This window comes from Thermobia domestica, chromosome 16 (assembly GCF_964235325.1).
Source record: "Thermobia domestica chromosome 16, izTheDome1.hap1.1, whole genome shotgun sequence".
Taxonomy (NCBI): Eukaryota; Metazoa; Arthropoda; class Insecta; order Zygentoma; family Lepismatidae; genus Thermobia; species Thermobia domestica.
In genome coordinates, this window is record NC_137469.1 from 6,354,636 (window position 1) to 6,370,379 (window position 15,744).

Here is a 15,744-nt window from a genome sequence, read left to right on the forward strand (position 1 = left end):
ATCATGGTTCGTAACCTCATTCTCTTCAGAATAGAACAGCCTTTCAAACGGTACCATTCACTTGTCTCGATCATGGATCTGAGGCGGGAAAATAAGGAGAAAAAAAGATTTAGTGAAAATAGTATCCCTTTCTTTACCTTTCCACCTCTCAACCCCCCCCCCCCCCTTCTGTGTTAACGCAGAGATCTAAAAAATACTAATCGGTACACTGAACGTTTGTTGCAAAAGTAAGCCTGCCAAAAAATATTAAAAATAGGCCTAAGAAAAAATATTTTTTAAAAGGTATGACGTCATTACATATGTCTCGGCGCAGAAAGATGAGAAACAATACGTAACGTGTTGTACAATGCCTCTATGATTGAAAAAACAAACAAAAAAAAACTATGTAAAAAACTTTTATTGGTACTTTTTGAATCAAATAATGAAGACACTACCCTAGTACCTAAAAATAGGTACTAGATTTGAAGTCTTAGACCGGGGGTATAGAATCCCGGCAGGAGCCTCACTTGGAGAGCCCCTCTTCTCTTCCCATGGTGGGAAGGTGGCTTTTCTTCATAAAGCTGTCAGCCTTATTTATGAGGTAATGGGGTCCCAGGCTGGGGACCTATTGTTTCTTTATGGTGTTGCAATAAATTGTTAAACGACTAACAGAGGGACTGACAGGACTTTATAAAAGTCAGTCTCATTTCGGCATTCACGGGGCCCCAGTACACATTTAGACAAAATGATGCTGGGGCCCCATTCTTCATATTGTTGAAGTATATTCTTACTAGGCCACAAACAGAGCTTTATAACACTGTTAGTTTCATTCCAATAATGGGACACCAAGACTATATTCAATGCTGGGGGTCACCGAACTCTGGGAACGGAATAAACTGCAACGAGTAACTATGCTCCAACACAGCAGACATGTTTTATCTTACTTTCCATGTTAATCAATATTCATTATTTATATATATTTAGAGGGGGCCCTGGCAGGGATCCCTGCCCTTCTGCCCTAGCCAGTCAGACCCTGGAACTTAAAAGGGATAAAAGAAAAACACATCAATTGCAAGGTAACATTTTTATTTTCCAGGCATCTGAAATATTTAAAAGTAATTTAAAGTCTTACGTACAATTTATATATATATATATATTTATTTATTTATATAGAAGTGTACAGGTATGTATATATGTATATCTATATATAATTACTTACAATGTAAGGTAAGACGTTATTACAGAGCAAACACTTTTGTTAAAAACACAACTGAATCAATACAGAATCAGCAGAGATCAGTCTCTAAGTACTCAGGTTAACAACTATATATTTACCGTCTCAGGGAAGCCTTGATAACTTCCAGTAACAGAGCTGTGAGCGCCATGTTAACACTCGGTACACAATACTGTGGAAGACACAACCATTCAGTAGTACCCTTTTCAACACGAAACAAAAATAAATAGAACACAGATACAGAAAGTAAAATAATTACCAAATAATATCAGTAATAACAAGTTTGCTGATGATTTTACATATCATTGAAAAAAAAAATCTCATTATCATTCCCACTCGTAGAATCTGGTCCAAATAAAATACCAAGGCAAATTGTAGAAATTATTTTCAAACGACTTTTTAAAAAGAAATTTTTGTTTCTCTTTCTCCCAGACCACTTTTTAATATTTAACAATCACACAACGCATACATACGTGTAAAGACAAAAAGATTTCTGTCATCAACGATGTATATATTAACAAATATAATAATAAAGTATCAGATTTCACACTCTCACATTCAGTAAACGGAGAACATTATAAAATCTACGGCATTCTTATTAGATAGTTACTCGGATGTAAACAAACATATGTCATAAAAATTCTCGGTAGAAACGTTTGTCCTATATTAACTTCTTGCATATTGTCTCACGGGCTAACAAAAGCATTCTGAATATTTTCTTCGACATTAAATTGGACGAACACACACCCTCTCTTCCTCCTAAAAACAATGCTTCATAAATCATTGGGGTTTTCAGTTTTTTTTTTTTTTTTCACACATGATTACGAGAAAAATAAATTAAACAATTTTTGCTTTGTTTGTTACTTCCAAACAAACAAATGCCAGAGTTTTTATGATATCCTTAGTATATATCGTTTTACTCTCCAAGACATCTAACAAAAACTTGGTGGACGTTTCTAACATGAGACATAAGTTTTATATTTACAATAATTTTAACTTTTCTTTAAAGTACAATCCCTTCATTCACCTCGAGGGATTAAAAGAGAAACAGTATAAGTCACCATGATTGATCGGTTGAGTTGCTGAAGACAGAATTGGTGTAAAATGTTTTGATAGTTAGAATAGGTATCGACGCGTAAAATAGTTATCAAAAATTTTGATAATGAGGTGTAAGATATCTATTAATAAATACCAAACATTACTGATCAACAACAAACAACTGCGCTTAGGTCAGATACATTCTATTTAATTATTTATATTAAAATATGCGCCACACTAGCTAACCTAACATTATCATCATAAAAAGAAAAAAGCGTTCCCGCCTTGAGTACATTTTTGCTGTTGTAATTTGACTTATAACGACGAACATTACTGATCAAAAATGTAACTGAATCACAAAAAATTAACATTTAACAAAAGTTGACCTAAAAGTATGAAAACGAATTGTCGAAACGGAATAAGCACAAAATGTAGAAATATCCCAAAATATTTTTACAACTGAGAGAAAAGGCTGTTAAACCAAGTTTAGAAACAAGTAACTTTGACAAATTTCAAATAGGTACATTTAAATAATATGCTCGGATTAACGGGAGATCGAGTGTGTTCGAATCATGATTTTCCCAAAAATGAGAAGTTGATTTTTATATATCATCGGCGTTCAGGCAGAAGTCACCAACTCTAAAAACATACGAATCGAGTTAGGTACTTCTTCCAGTACGACAACGATACACAAGGTGAAATACACGACGTTCTAACATTGTCAGGCTAGATGTAGCAGATGAAAATTGTGATGCTAAGCGTACTTATCCTTAGCGTAACAATGCCATCTGCTACATCTAGCCTCATAATATGTATCAGAACGTCGTATATTTCACCTTTTATATAGTTCTCGTACTGGAAGAAGTGCCTAGCTCCATCCGTATGTTTTTGGAGTTACTGACTTCTGCCTGATGAGACTAGATGTAGCAGATGCATTGTTATGCTAGGGATAACCACGCTTAGCATCACAATTTCACGTGCTACATCTAGCCTGACAATGTTAGAACGTCGTGTATTTCACCTTGTATATCGTTATCGTACTGAAAGAAGTGCCGAACTCCATTCGTACGTTTTTGGAATTAATAAGTTCTGCCTGAACGCCGACGTATCATTTAAATGAAAGAATGATAAAATTCCATGGCGATCACAATTTTAGCCTTGCTCTTAACAATACTCAGAAAGGGACATCTTACAATGCAGATTATACCGTATTAAATTGACAGAAAACCCCAATGATGTGTCGCATAGGAAATCAAGCACAACAAAAAAATATACCTTCAAAAGCTTCTAACGAAAATTCTGATAATTAAGTAGCTGAATTTCAATTAAAAAATACACTCTGTCGTCTGCAATTCGGATTTTGCAAACAAAATATGCACACAAGAAAGGAAGAAGAAAAAAAAGTAAGTTCCAATGGTCCTACATTTGTAGACAACTTACCTTCAAGTAGTGTACGAAGTACCTGACATAAAGACATCACGCTATACAAACAACTTAATAATTATTAATTACTCAGTCTTTGATAATTAGGCCTTCGTCAAAAAGTGTAAATACCAAATTATTATTTATGCAGCTATCATTGCGTGTACAAATTATTTCCAAGTGAAGTAAAAGAAAACCTTGAACAAGAAATAAATATAATACTGAATACACTTTTCATGGTGAAAGCAAATACACCTTGTAGTAAAAATTGCAGACAAATACTGGTATAGTGTTTCGAGATAGAAAATATGAAGTTATTGCAACTTTTCAGGTGTTTCCAAAATTAGCAGACAAAACACAGAAAACTGAAAGATCGATGAGTGTAGGTAATCATATTTGCTTCATGGTCTATGGTTGAGGTATTTTAGTTCCGGCTACATACACGTAAAACAGAGATTACAGAAATTCTGGAAACAATCCGTCTAGATTCAGGAATATGCATGAATTATTTCAGTTAATGGGACGGCTCCCCATTGATTTATAGGGATAAACACTTCGATAGGAAATCAATGTTTCTGAAGGAGATGGGTTTTATCTCTACTAAGCAAGGAACATTGAAAAAAATATGTAAAACAAAGGAACTGAATGCGCCCAAAATCTATTGTACAAAATTTAAATGTTTGTTATTTCGTTCCGAAACAATGTCGATAGCTTGGTTTCCAACTGCTGTGCTACGTATTTCAACAAAAAACATTGAACCTGTCAGGCGTTAGAGGAGAAAGAAGGTCATGTAGATGCACAACTGTGTTGGACAAAGATGGTAAACATCAACTACGTTTCGCAGAATGAATAAAAATGTCCTCTTAATCAAGGGAGATCTCTCTCATAGATACACTCTCTTGTTTTAATCGGTGAGTTTTTTAATATCAACCACGCCATTTGGACCGTATTACATTCCCTGGTCAGCAGGGGCGGACTGGGATATATAATAATAATAATAATAATATATTTTCACATACTACCACTGAAGAAGAACTAATTCTATGCGAACAGATATATATATATGATGAAGCCCCCTTGAGTACGGCCATGTCCACATGAGAATTATAATCTGTTTTATCGAGTGCCTGACTACGCTCTTCTAAAAAGAAGTGCACCAATAGCCACAGGACTTCATTTTGGCACGCGAAGTTTAATAGCCTATTTTAAAAAGAATAAACCCCTAAGGGTAAAACTGCCATAACGCCATATTTTATTAGGTATAGGGGCGCTGTGGCTCAGTGGTAGAGTGTTCACTTCCGGTGCTTGGGGTCCCGGGTTCGATCCCAGCACGCGCCGTGTGGACTTTTGTTGTGGATCAAACACTGTGCTCGTGGGTTTTGTCGGGGTTCTCCCACTTTCTTCATTCCACCATTTCATTCATTTCTCATCATCATCGTCTCCTTTAGCCTAACCGGCATAACCATGGGACGTAAAACTTAAAGATTTCATTTCATTTCATTTATTAGGTATATTGAATACAGCCATATGAAGTTACTCAGTACCTGATTACGGGACCTGAAGAATCGTCGGGGCCATTTGTAAATTTACCGAGCCACGACCGCTTTTTATCGGTAAAAATTTGCATTATATAATTAATTTGATTCTTTAGATCAGGAATTTCTCTACATCATGGACACTTGGAAAATGATGGATACTTGTATCATGCAAAAGAATCATCAGAATCACATGACGGCAGAAATTTTTGAAAAGTATTGCTATCAGCTTCTCATTTAGATAGTATATTTACAACGAAGGGGGAGGGGGGGCTGCATGTGGACCCCTACATCCGGCCATATATATGTGAAGTGAGAGAGGACCTCCATGATTAAACCCCGCCTGGCCCTCTACGTCTCAGTCCGCCACTGCTGGTCAGTGTGTAGTAGGGTAAGAAAGTTAGAATTCAACAGCAACTAGAATGAGTGACAAAGTCTTTAATGATTTTTTTTTCCTTTCCTTCTTTCGTTCCTTCGAAAGAGTGATACTCAATAACTAAAGACGAATTTCGCACTGGTATAAAGAAAGCCTTCTATTAATCCAAATGCCCCTTGAACTCATGCAGATCCTCACAGTGGATTGCAGTACGGTCCCTAAAAGCTTACGTGAAATAAAACATCACAGAACAAAACAGGTGACGATCCTAACTAAACTTCGACGATTTTGTAACAAATTTTCACTCAATTCAAAGCAATTTATATTTCTCTCCGAACGTTACAGAACTAAATAAGATTCTACAAGTATTCTCATTAACGTAGCAGTCTTGTATATGTAGCTGAAATCCCCATTTCTTCATTTAACCAACAATACCAAATGGAAATATATGTTTATATTTTATTTTTTCAGAGTGTTTCGTCGAAACGTCGCTACAGTGAATTACGGTATTTCACATACACTTAATATTTACCAAAATGTTTATAATTATAGAAAACATCTTTCGTTTGTAACACAATAATGAAAAGTTAAGTATTTTCTTTTATTAGAGGTGATTTAACGTTTTACTAACTGAAGTAAAGACACCCTACTATACAAAATTCTGAATTATTAATGAGCCATTCCATGTGAAATCAACCAAATTTTCAGAAAAAAAAAAAAATAATAAAAAAAATTCGTCGTCTCAGAATTGGTATCCCAGGTGTTTCTCCCGACATGGTCACACGAAAATCATTGTAGACTCCAAGCCCATTCTTGGCCCAAGTTGACATTTGGCACACTTATACCGAACATATGGGGCTATCTTAGTATCCAATTTCCCGGCAAATGATATTTGATTTTCAAATAAATGTTTCTCACATATCTTATAGCCTATTCTTTCCTCTTCAAAATGGTATATTATTTTTCTCTCTAGCTTAATACTTACTGGAGATATGATTAATTGAAGCCAACAAGATTGTACAGAAAACATCAAATTTGTCTATTTTTTACCACCCTCTACTCTGAAACCATAGGGGATACAGGGCTACAATTTGGTGCATGATCATCTCTCATAGGGGCCTACATGTACACCAAGTTTCATCGAAGTCTGACACCATGAGGTTTTGGGCTTGATTGATTACACATGGGATGACCCCAATTTATTATTCACGTTTTGTATCAAACTGGAAGGAAACCTGAAGATATCGAGAGAATTGCACAGAAGAGAAAAGAACTGAAATCTACATTGTACAACACGCCAAGGACATTATCTGCATGATGACAACAAATATATTGATATATAAAATTCTTGAGTTATCAGTCTACCGTTTACTTGGCGCCACCAAAATTTTATTGTATTGTTTTGAAAAAGGAAGGCTTGTCTTACGACAGATATTGCTGTAAAACCATTTATATTTTTAACATGATTTTTCCAAATATAGTATACCGAACACATTTTTTTCACTTATTGTTAAAAAAAAATACACACACTGATCGCAGCTTTGTAGATGTATTTTCTTTTTTATATCTTGTACCAAGGCACTACAGAAGTAATCTAATCTAATTTGAGCAAAATTTTGAATACTAAAATGCTCTTTATCATTCAAATTTATTAGGTAACAATGTGTACTAAGATTATATACCTGTTCCTTGAAGTTTGTTTTCTTTCCATTTTTTTTTTTCCAGTTCTAGATTTTGTAATAAAGAAAGCTCAATCAACCATACATATATTTATCACCCTACATCCACACACGCAAATACACACATATTCGCACACCTGATTATGCGTACACATCTAGCCACCAGCAACTGTGCATATCTACTACTTTTACATATTCTTTTGTTAGTACGTGAACTGATGGGTCAATTTAGGTACAGTTTTCGGTAACTAATTATGTTCTGTATGGGTTAGAAAATGATACTCAAAATCGGCTCCATCGTTCATTTGGTTATAGACAAAAGAACATCTAAAGGGTAGATACGGTAGTGACTGTAAAAAATTCTTTTTTACATATTTTACAAACATCAACGTTCTTTTCTTTTTTAATTTACGTTCTTACTCTTCTCGCTAATGAGAAGAAACATTGAGGATTATACGGAAGGACTGTTAATTATTAGGACTATATTGCACTCTTTAATTAGATCCATATACGGATCCATGTTAATTATTAGTTGCACGGGTGTTTTATTCACGGAAGTTCAGTCAATACAGAAAAAAAAAAGCTGCACTGCAACAATAATTAAGAAAATTAACAGACAACTGCAATGATTGACTTCCTTACGAATTAATTAATATTTCGAAGCTGTCAAACAAAAAACATATAAACAATCTTTCTCTCAGTTTCAAATACAAATATACACAGATAAGTCCACACCGTAGTCAATGCTGAAATTATTTCGCATTAAATCACAATATTAATTGTTTTGCAAATAAACAGTTACAACTTGTAGTATCCTTGTGCATTGTTGTACATATTGACAACAAAAAAATCAGACTTTCTTTTGTCACACAGCAACTCATAAATCTATACACACTTTAGGAAGGATCTCCTTACACGTAAATGGACTTGAAAACAATTTTTTTTTTTGACGAAGTTAAGTATATACATACAAAAAATTCAATATATTACGCACTTCTTTCTTTACATCAACGGTAACTATTATTATAACCCAGTTGAAAATTGAACACTATTTTTTTTTTTTTTTTTTTGTTAAATTATGCACTTCGACCGATTATTATCGTTTATCGTTCACGAATTACTAAAAAAATATAACTTCTTTCTTTATTTTTGCACATCTCTCGCTTAATTATATATGTACACACACATAAAAGTCATTCTTTTTCGAAATTAGTTCTTTTTTTCTTCTTTTCTTAAAGAAGTTTAACATACGTAGGAACTCCTTGTGTGACTCTCCTCAATATATATATGTACATTTTGTTTGTTAATACCATATCCATTGCTTATGACTAGAAATGTTTCCTATCTATAATTCAGAACGCGCGGAAGAAGCTCTCAAACATGTATTCCATGGATTATTTAAAAAAAAAATCTAACCCGTAGAAGAGAGACATGTAGTACTGTAACCTCAAAGCTGTAAAAAGCATATACCCTATGTCGACAAAAGGAATTTTTATATTGATGATCTGGTTTTTGATACTCTATCGGAAACACCAGAAAATCATTAAGTATGCAGATATTACTTTTATATTATTTAGCTTACCGTCAAAATCACAACAAGCAATCAAAACAATAAGAATATAACGGAACACTGCAGAAAAATTTCGAGGTTCGAGTCCTTCCTAATATATTTATATATTTCCTGTGGCATTGTAATGGGTGTGCTTCCATCTGTATCTATGAAAGAATCATCAATCTATGGAAACTGTCACCTATCTTTTAACGTAACTTTACTTACCTAGGCATGACCTGCTATACAGTACTACCAAAGTACGCTTATAAAAGAGCAGTTTCCTTATCAAAAAAGGTAAAAACAATTTGTATAGAATTATGGCCACGATATTATGGCCAACACCGAAAGTTGATTCAGAGAGCGGAACAATAATAGTTCACACGTTACACCACCCTCTTCATTTATTAATTGTACTTGAGTTTGCATTTTCATTCTCTGAGCCAGAACAAAAAGGAGGGAAATTTATATATAGGGTGTTACAAAAAATTTCACAATATTTTGGAAATACATTCCTCACAACAAAATAAGAAATAAAGTTCATATGAACCTGTTGTCTCAACTGCATAGTTTCGTAGTTACAGGGTGCCGAAAAGTAAACAAATTAACTTTAAAAGGTCCGTAGTTCCACTACTATAGGGTGGTCGGGTCAAGACATCACTGAGGAACTATTATATGAACTATCCAAATATCCATCTTTCAGAACCTCCAGTACTTACATAAAATTTTTTAAAGAGGCTGTTTGGGAGTACTTGATCACTCTCCACCTACATCTCTAAAAAAAATGGTGTGTAAGTACTGGAGCATTCTTAAACACGGATATTTGGATAATTCACCTACTAGTTCCTCAGTAACGTCTGGACTAGACTACGATAGGTCTCATAGGAGTGAAGCCATGAACTTTTAAAGTTCAGTTGTTCCACGTTTCCGGCACCCTTTTGAGCACAGGTTCATATGAGCTTTTTTTTTTTTTTTTTTTGTCTATCTTATTTCGATGAGGAATTTGTTCCCAAAATATTGACCCACTTTTGTAACACCCTGTATATATATAGAAGTTGTATAAAGCTTTCTTTCTTTAGCTTTTCCAGTTTTTACCAATGTGGCGTCCCTTAAGAGCCATTACTGTATACACACATGTTGCACATTAGCATAATAGTATTACTTACAATCTTGTAAGTAAAATTATTTACATGATAGCTAACAGAAGGATAAACCAAAGATTACTGATATCTTCACAGACACGGGTGGAAGATGAATGTAAATCATTACACAGCCAAAATTACAAAATCTCGCGGCTGGAACACTCTTCACGAAAACTATGGTTATTATCAGCGTTATGGAACAATAAACATTACGTATTTTACGTATTTATAGGACAGACAATTTGAAATTTCCACTAAATGAATATAAAGTGACCAGAAACAAGTAACACTAATTACCAGATTTCAATTAAGGAAAACTCATATTATTTCAAGAAAAAAAAATCCATGGAAAACATGTTTGATTTCGTTTCAAACATTTCTTTTAAATGAAAACAAAACTCTATAATTTAAAAAAGAATTATAATCAACACCACATGAACACACATCAGCTATGTTTTCACTTCTTGTCAAAAATTTGCAGTTTCGATTTGACTGCTCCTTCACAAATCATAAGCCTTTGACTATTCTTTTTAACACCTATTTTATCGCCTGGTTCCACCTTCTCCAACGACTTCTGCAACAAAGCTATCTTTGGTGACCTGATGCTGCTACTATCCTGACTAATCACACTGTAGTCCATTCGTCTGGCAAGATTTTCAATGTCAGAGAATTTTTTAGCGTAATATAATTCTCGTTTTACGTCTAGCCGATCTTTTGGCCAATTCGCTGAATCAGACTCTCCGCCCTGTTTACGTTCAAAGTACTCCACTATCTTGCTTATCTGTTGTGGCGTGTTCCGTTCTCCCGTCCTCTCATCCCAACCAATGTCACCACCAAGACTGGAAATATCTTCCGAGCTGTCGGTGTAGATGGACGAGGAACGTTTCCCGAATAACGAATGCACTGGATTCTTCGTTGGGTAGTCATCCAAATCACCAAGCTCACTGCTCCCAGATCGCAGTGACGCTGCAGCTTCATCGAAAGATGGATGGCCAAATTCCGGTGATAAATCACTGGTACTCATCCGCTCGGCATCACCAACACTGAAGAATCCGGATTCACACGATCCTCTTCGGCGAAGCAACGGGTAACCCACTGGCGGGAGAACTGTGTCGAGAACGGAGTCATCCTGTGCCGTGGTGATAGTGTGCAAATTTGAGCTTGAGCTACAAGCCCGCTGCTGAAGAAGCGGGTGGTTAATGGTCGGATGAGTATGGAGAGGGGGTAACTGTAAAGTACTGCCCATACTTCCGCTACTTCGATCTCCTTCCTTTTTGCGCCGCTCATCAGGGACTTCGGAAGAGAGTGTACTTCGATCCTTACTACAAACTTCTCCGCTTTTAGTCTGAAGAACCCCTTGCGCGAACAGTGGATGGCTGAACAGTGAAGATCCTTTCACAGCTGGACTCGGGCTAATGGACACTGTTGCTGCAGGAACCGGCAGGGCAGGAGGCACATCTGATATGGAGCTGATATGATTGGCACAGTCTTTACATTGTGGATGGCTTAAACCCAGAGGCCGCACCGAGCGTCTGGCCGCCGTCGGAGACGATGGAAGAGAAAGGGCTTGCGAACGGGACGAACACTGCCACTGCTCACGCGGGATTACTTCTAAATCATCGGACGTCGCTGGCGTACTGGGCGGCGTCGGGCCGTAGAAAGGTGACGGAAGCTCACAGCAAGAGGAAAACAAATCTCCCTTCATGTTCCCAAGTATTTTCTTCACACCACGGAACTGAGAGAGGTTGGCGAATGGGTTCTGGTTTTTGGGACCTCGTTTATAATGAGGATCAAACTGGCACATGCTCTCACCCACATGTTTAGCAGTGAGAAAGTTCTCCTGTTCGTTTTCGGAGTCTTCGTCACTTCGATGTCGAGGCAGCAGCACGTGGCAACGAGCCTTGTCACTTGGGGTGCTGTGAGTACGGACGCCAACATCTTCGGACAAAGAACGACGATGGCTTACTGCAAAAGAGAAACAAAAATAAACTTTGTATAGAAACAGTTTGCAATTTCACTACAAGAAAACAACAAACTTCATAAAGTTTTCATACAGATCAAGATATACTAACGGAGAAAGTTACGGCATTTTATTCATGTTTTAAGCTACTTTAAAATCATATTACTTAGATTTCGAAAACTGAAATTTACGCAGATGGGATTTAAAATGTAATAATTAATGAACACACAAATTATTATTATTATTATTATTTAAAAAAAACCTACAGGTTTCGATGTATTCATATTAAAAATTTCATTAATATATCAAACACTAAGCTGAGTCAAAAATGTTAGCACTGCAAAACCATGCATATTCTAGACCCACGTTTGTGCTTTATTAGGATTAAAAACCGCAAGTGTATAACTAAAAGAAATCTATATTAAATACTTCTTAGAAACTATTGTAATAACTTATTTATTTTGTAATAATTTATGAAAGTTTTATAAAATAAATAGAAATATTATTTAAAAAGTAGTAAACAAGGAACATAGACAGCATGATAAGTCATCAATTACCGTTGAGTTAATTTTTCTAGTCACTGTCTTAACCTAGATTTTTGACTAACTCAAATTCTGGTCATACTGTAATTTCTATGGATGGCAACACTGAAAATTCTTCCGATTCGTATTTTCGGGTGTAGAATAACATTATCTATTATTGTGGTAAGTTACATTTTATTACCTCTTTCCATTTACGAAAAACGGGCAAAAGAAAAAAATATTAGGTTTTCAAAAATATTTAGTAGTCTGCCGCCTTAAGAAAGTAAAAATATTTATTACATCAGGATCGATGTGCTTACTATACGCTGAATGACAATGAATTTCGTGCTGCAACAATTCTCTCAATAAAGTAGTCGCATAAACTTAATACTTTCTTTTAAAAGGTGAAAATTGAATAACGAATTTGAAGAGTATTAAGCTAACTTTACGATCTAGCAAAACAAATGTAAGCGTTTATTTTCTGTTTATCAACATTTTTAGTGATACCATAAATTAAGTTACAAGACTTCCGACTCAACTTTGTCCTGTAATTACCACATACACTCAGTAATAGATTTTAAGAGGTATAATCACTGAGAAATTAAAATACCGCTAATTTTACAGTAATCATGTTCAGTGTTCAAATAGATACAAGATAATCAAAATGTGCAACAAAAGCGCACTAGACAATATAATTTTCCATGAGGTACCGTTATCACGAGTCACCTAGTAGCTTTCCGATTGCAGCCATTTAGAAACGCGAAAATAAATGCCGATTTTCAAAATGGCTGGAAATCAAAAGCAGATAAGTAAGTCGTGATAACGGTATCTCATGTAAAATAAAATTGTCTAGCGAGCTCTTGTTCCACATTTCGATTATCTTTTATGTATTTGTAGATATCACATCATTACTGTAAAATTAGTGGTATTTTAATTTCGCCGTGATGGAGCTTCTAAAAAAATTTTAAAAAAAAGAAGACAATTACTAGTAGTCTTACACAACAGTTTTTATTAAATACAAGATTTAATACGAATATTTATTCATTAGAAAAACGGAATTTTACACGTATTATATACCATATACCAATCATGCTCAGAAAACTTTGTGCTCTATCAAAAATATAACAGAAAAAGATAACGTTATATACAATAAATACATACAAACAGACTGCATTATGAAGTATGAAGCAGTAAGTGTACATGCGGATTAATATAATGTCTTCAAACAACGTGTGTCAAGAAAGAAACTTTTTTAAACACACAATTCAGTGATATTATCATATATACACATCATGCTCACAAACAAAGCAATTTATGTACCTCATTTGTTTTAACAAGGATAACATTAAATGTTTCACTTTCCAGTAGACACATCAATTGCAACCATTTGTAAAACAGTTCAACCATAGTACAAGAATAGGGAGAAAAAGAGTAAGAAAGAGTAAACATAGGTTAAAATTCAAACTTAAAATAGAATCTAAACAAACATATTTAGCTGTTATGCATCGAAGAGCCTATTCGTCCACGTGTAAAAACGATACATGAGTGTGAGAGAGAAAGAAAGAAAGAAAGAAAGAGAGAGAGAGAGAGAGAGAGAGAGAGAGAGAGAGAGAGAGAGAGAGAGAGAGAGAGAGAGAGAGAGAGAGAGAGAGAGAGAGAGAGAGAGAAAGAAAGAAAGAAAGAAAGAAAGAAAGAAAGAAAGAAAGAAAGAAAGAAAGAAAGAAAGAAAGAAAGAAAGAAAGAAAGAAAGAAAGAAAGAAAGAAAGAAAGAAAGAAAGAAAGAAAGAAAGAAAGAAAGAAAGAAAGAAAGAAAGAAAGAAAGAAAGAAAGAAAACAAGAAAGAAAGAAAGAAAGAAAGAAAGAAAGAAAGAAAGAAAGAAAGAAAGAAAGAAAGAAAGAAAGAAAGAAAGAAAGAAAGAAAGAAAGAAAGAAAGAAAGAAAGAAAGAAAGAAAGAAAGAAAGAAAGAAAGAAAGAAAGAAAGAAAGAAAGAAAGAAAGAAAGAAAGAAAGAAAGAAAGAAAGAAAGAAAGAAAGAAAGAAAGAAAGAAAGAAAGAAAGAAAGAAAGAAAGAAAGAAAGAAAGAAAGAAAGAAAGAAAGAAAGAAAGAAAGAAAGAAAGAAAGAAAGAAAGAAAGAAAGAAAGAAAAAAGAAAAAAAGAAAGAAAGCAAGAAAGAAAGAAAGAAAGAAAGAAAGAAAGAAAGAAAGAAAGAAAGAAAGAAAAAAAGAAAGAAAGAAAGAAAGAAAGAAAGCATATTAGAAGATTACAAAGTATAGGAAAGTACAGATTACGGTTTGGCATGGATTTCCAAGAAATTAAGTTACTTAAAAGGATCGAGGAAGATAATGTTGCAACTTGCAATTGTAAGTAGGAGAAATTACGTTCTTTATCTATGCAGTCTCCTTTATAGTGCAAAATGATGCTATTCCGCCGGAGATGTAGAGCACACTTCCAGTAAAAACAAACTTCAGCTACTGAGGAAGACACGAGGCTTTGTCGAAAATGTTTGGAATTTTTGAATCAAGCTGTTTAGAAAGCAACTTTTGCTAAATATCGTGTCCTTGAGAAAGAGTCGACCAAAACTTAGTTTACATAACACTGACATTTATATTGAAATACCTGCACCAGCGATTGTTTGCATCGAATAGAACGTCGTGAAATCCTAACCGAAATGAAGCTATAGGTGCAATCTTTTTGATACAATTGGTTGCTCACAGTTTCAACTAATTTCGCCATCTCGTTTTGAGTTCTTTTTAACACAGTAATAAATTTTTGCAAAAGCTAGAACAACATGAATCATTTTCGTTTTTCAAGTAATGCATTATGACATCACAGAAGAACAAATACAGCTTCGTTGAATAATAATAATGAAACACGTACGTACATAAATAATGTTAATGAATATAATTGGCTGATTACTATTACCAATTTAATTAAGCACTTTTAGTTGGTAGCAGTAAGCGAAATACAGAGACAAAAGAAACAAGAATTTTAGGAACGCTCAAAAAAAATAATAATAATAATAATAATAATAAATAAATAAATAAAATAAAAATAAAAAAAATCAAAACATTGGGATCTTAGCCAAGAATTGTAGGAATGATCAAAAAAAAAAAAAAAGCATCAAAAGATTGCGATTTTGGCCAATAATTAGTTTTTGGATCAGGGGTCACAAAATTTTTGAACGGCCCCTAATTCGAGTTTTAGTACGTTTTACGGAATAAGCACATTATACTGAATTAAGTGATAGTTTGGACTTGGCTACACTATATGTAGTTCTCCAGATGTAAGGTGCACAAGAAAATTTTTGA

The 15,744-nt window shown here is 34.5% G+C and overlaps 1 protein-coding gene across 3 annotated transcripts in view; it reads right to left on the bottom strand.

Moving 5' to 3' along the window:
- Positions 1–1,112: 1,112 nt before the first annotated feature.
- Positions 1,113–15,744, bottom strand: part of cdi (serine/threonine kinase) — a 355,509-nt gene continuing 340,877 nt past the window's right edge. For 2 of the 3 annotated variants that reach the window (XM_081742093.1, XM_081742092.1), the window contains one exon: positions 1,113–11,919. In XM_081742093.1, the coding sequence (XP_081598219.1) occupies positions 10,412–11,919 (1,508 nt within the window). In that variant the 3' untranslated portion in view covers positions 1,113–10,411. The remainder of the gene's footprint in view (positions 11,920–15,744) is intronic. The other variant, XR_014128697.1, reaches the window with a different exon arrangement.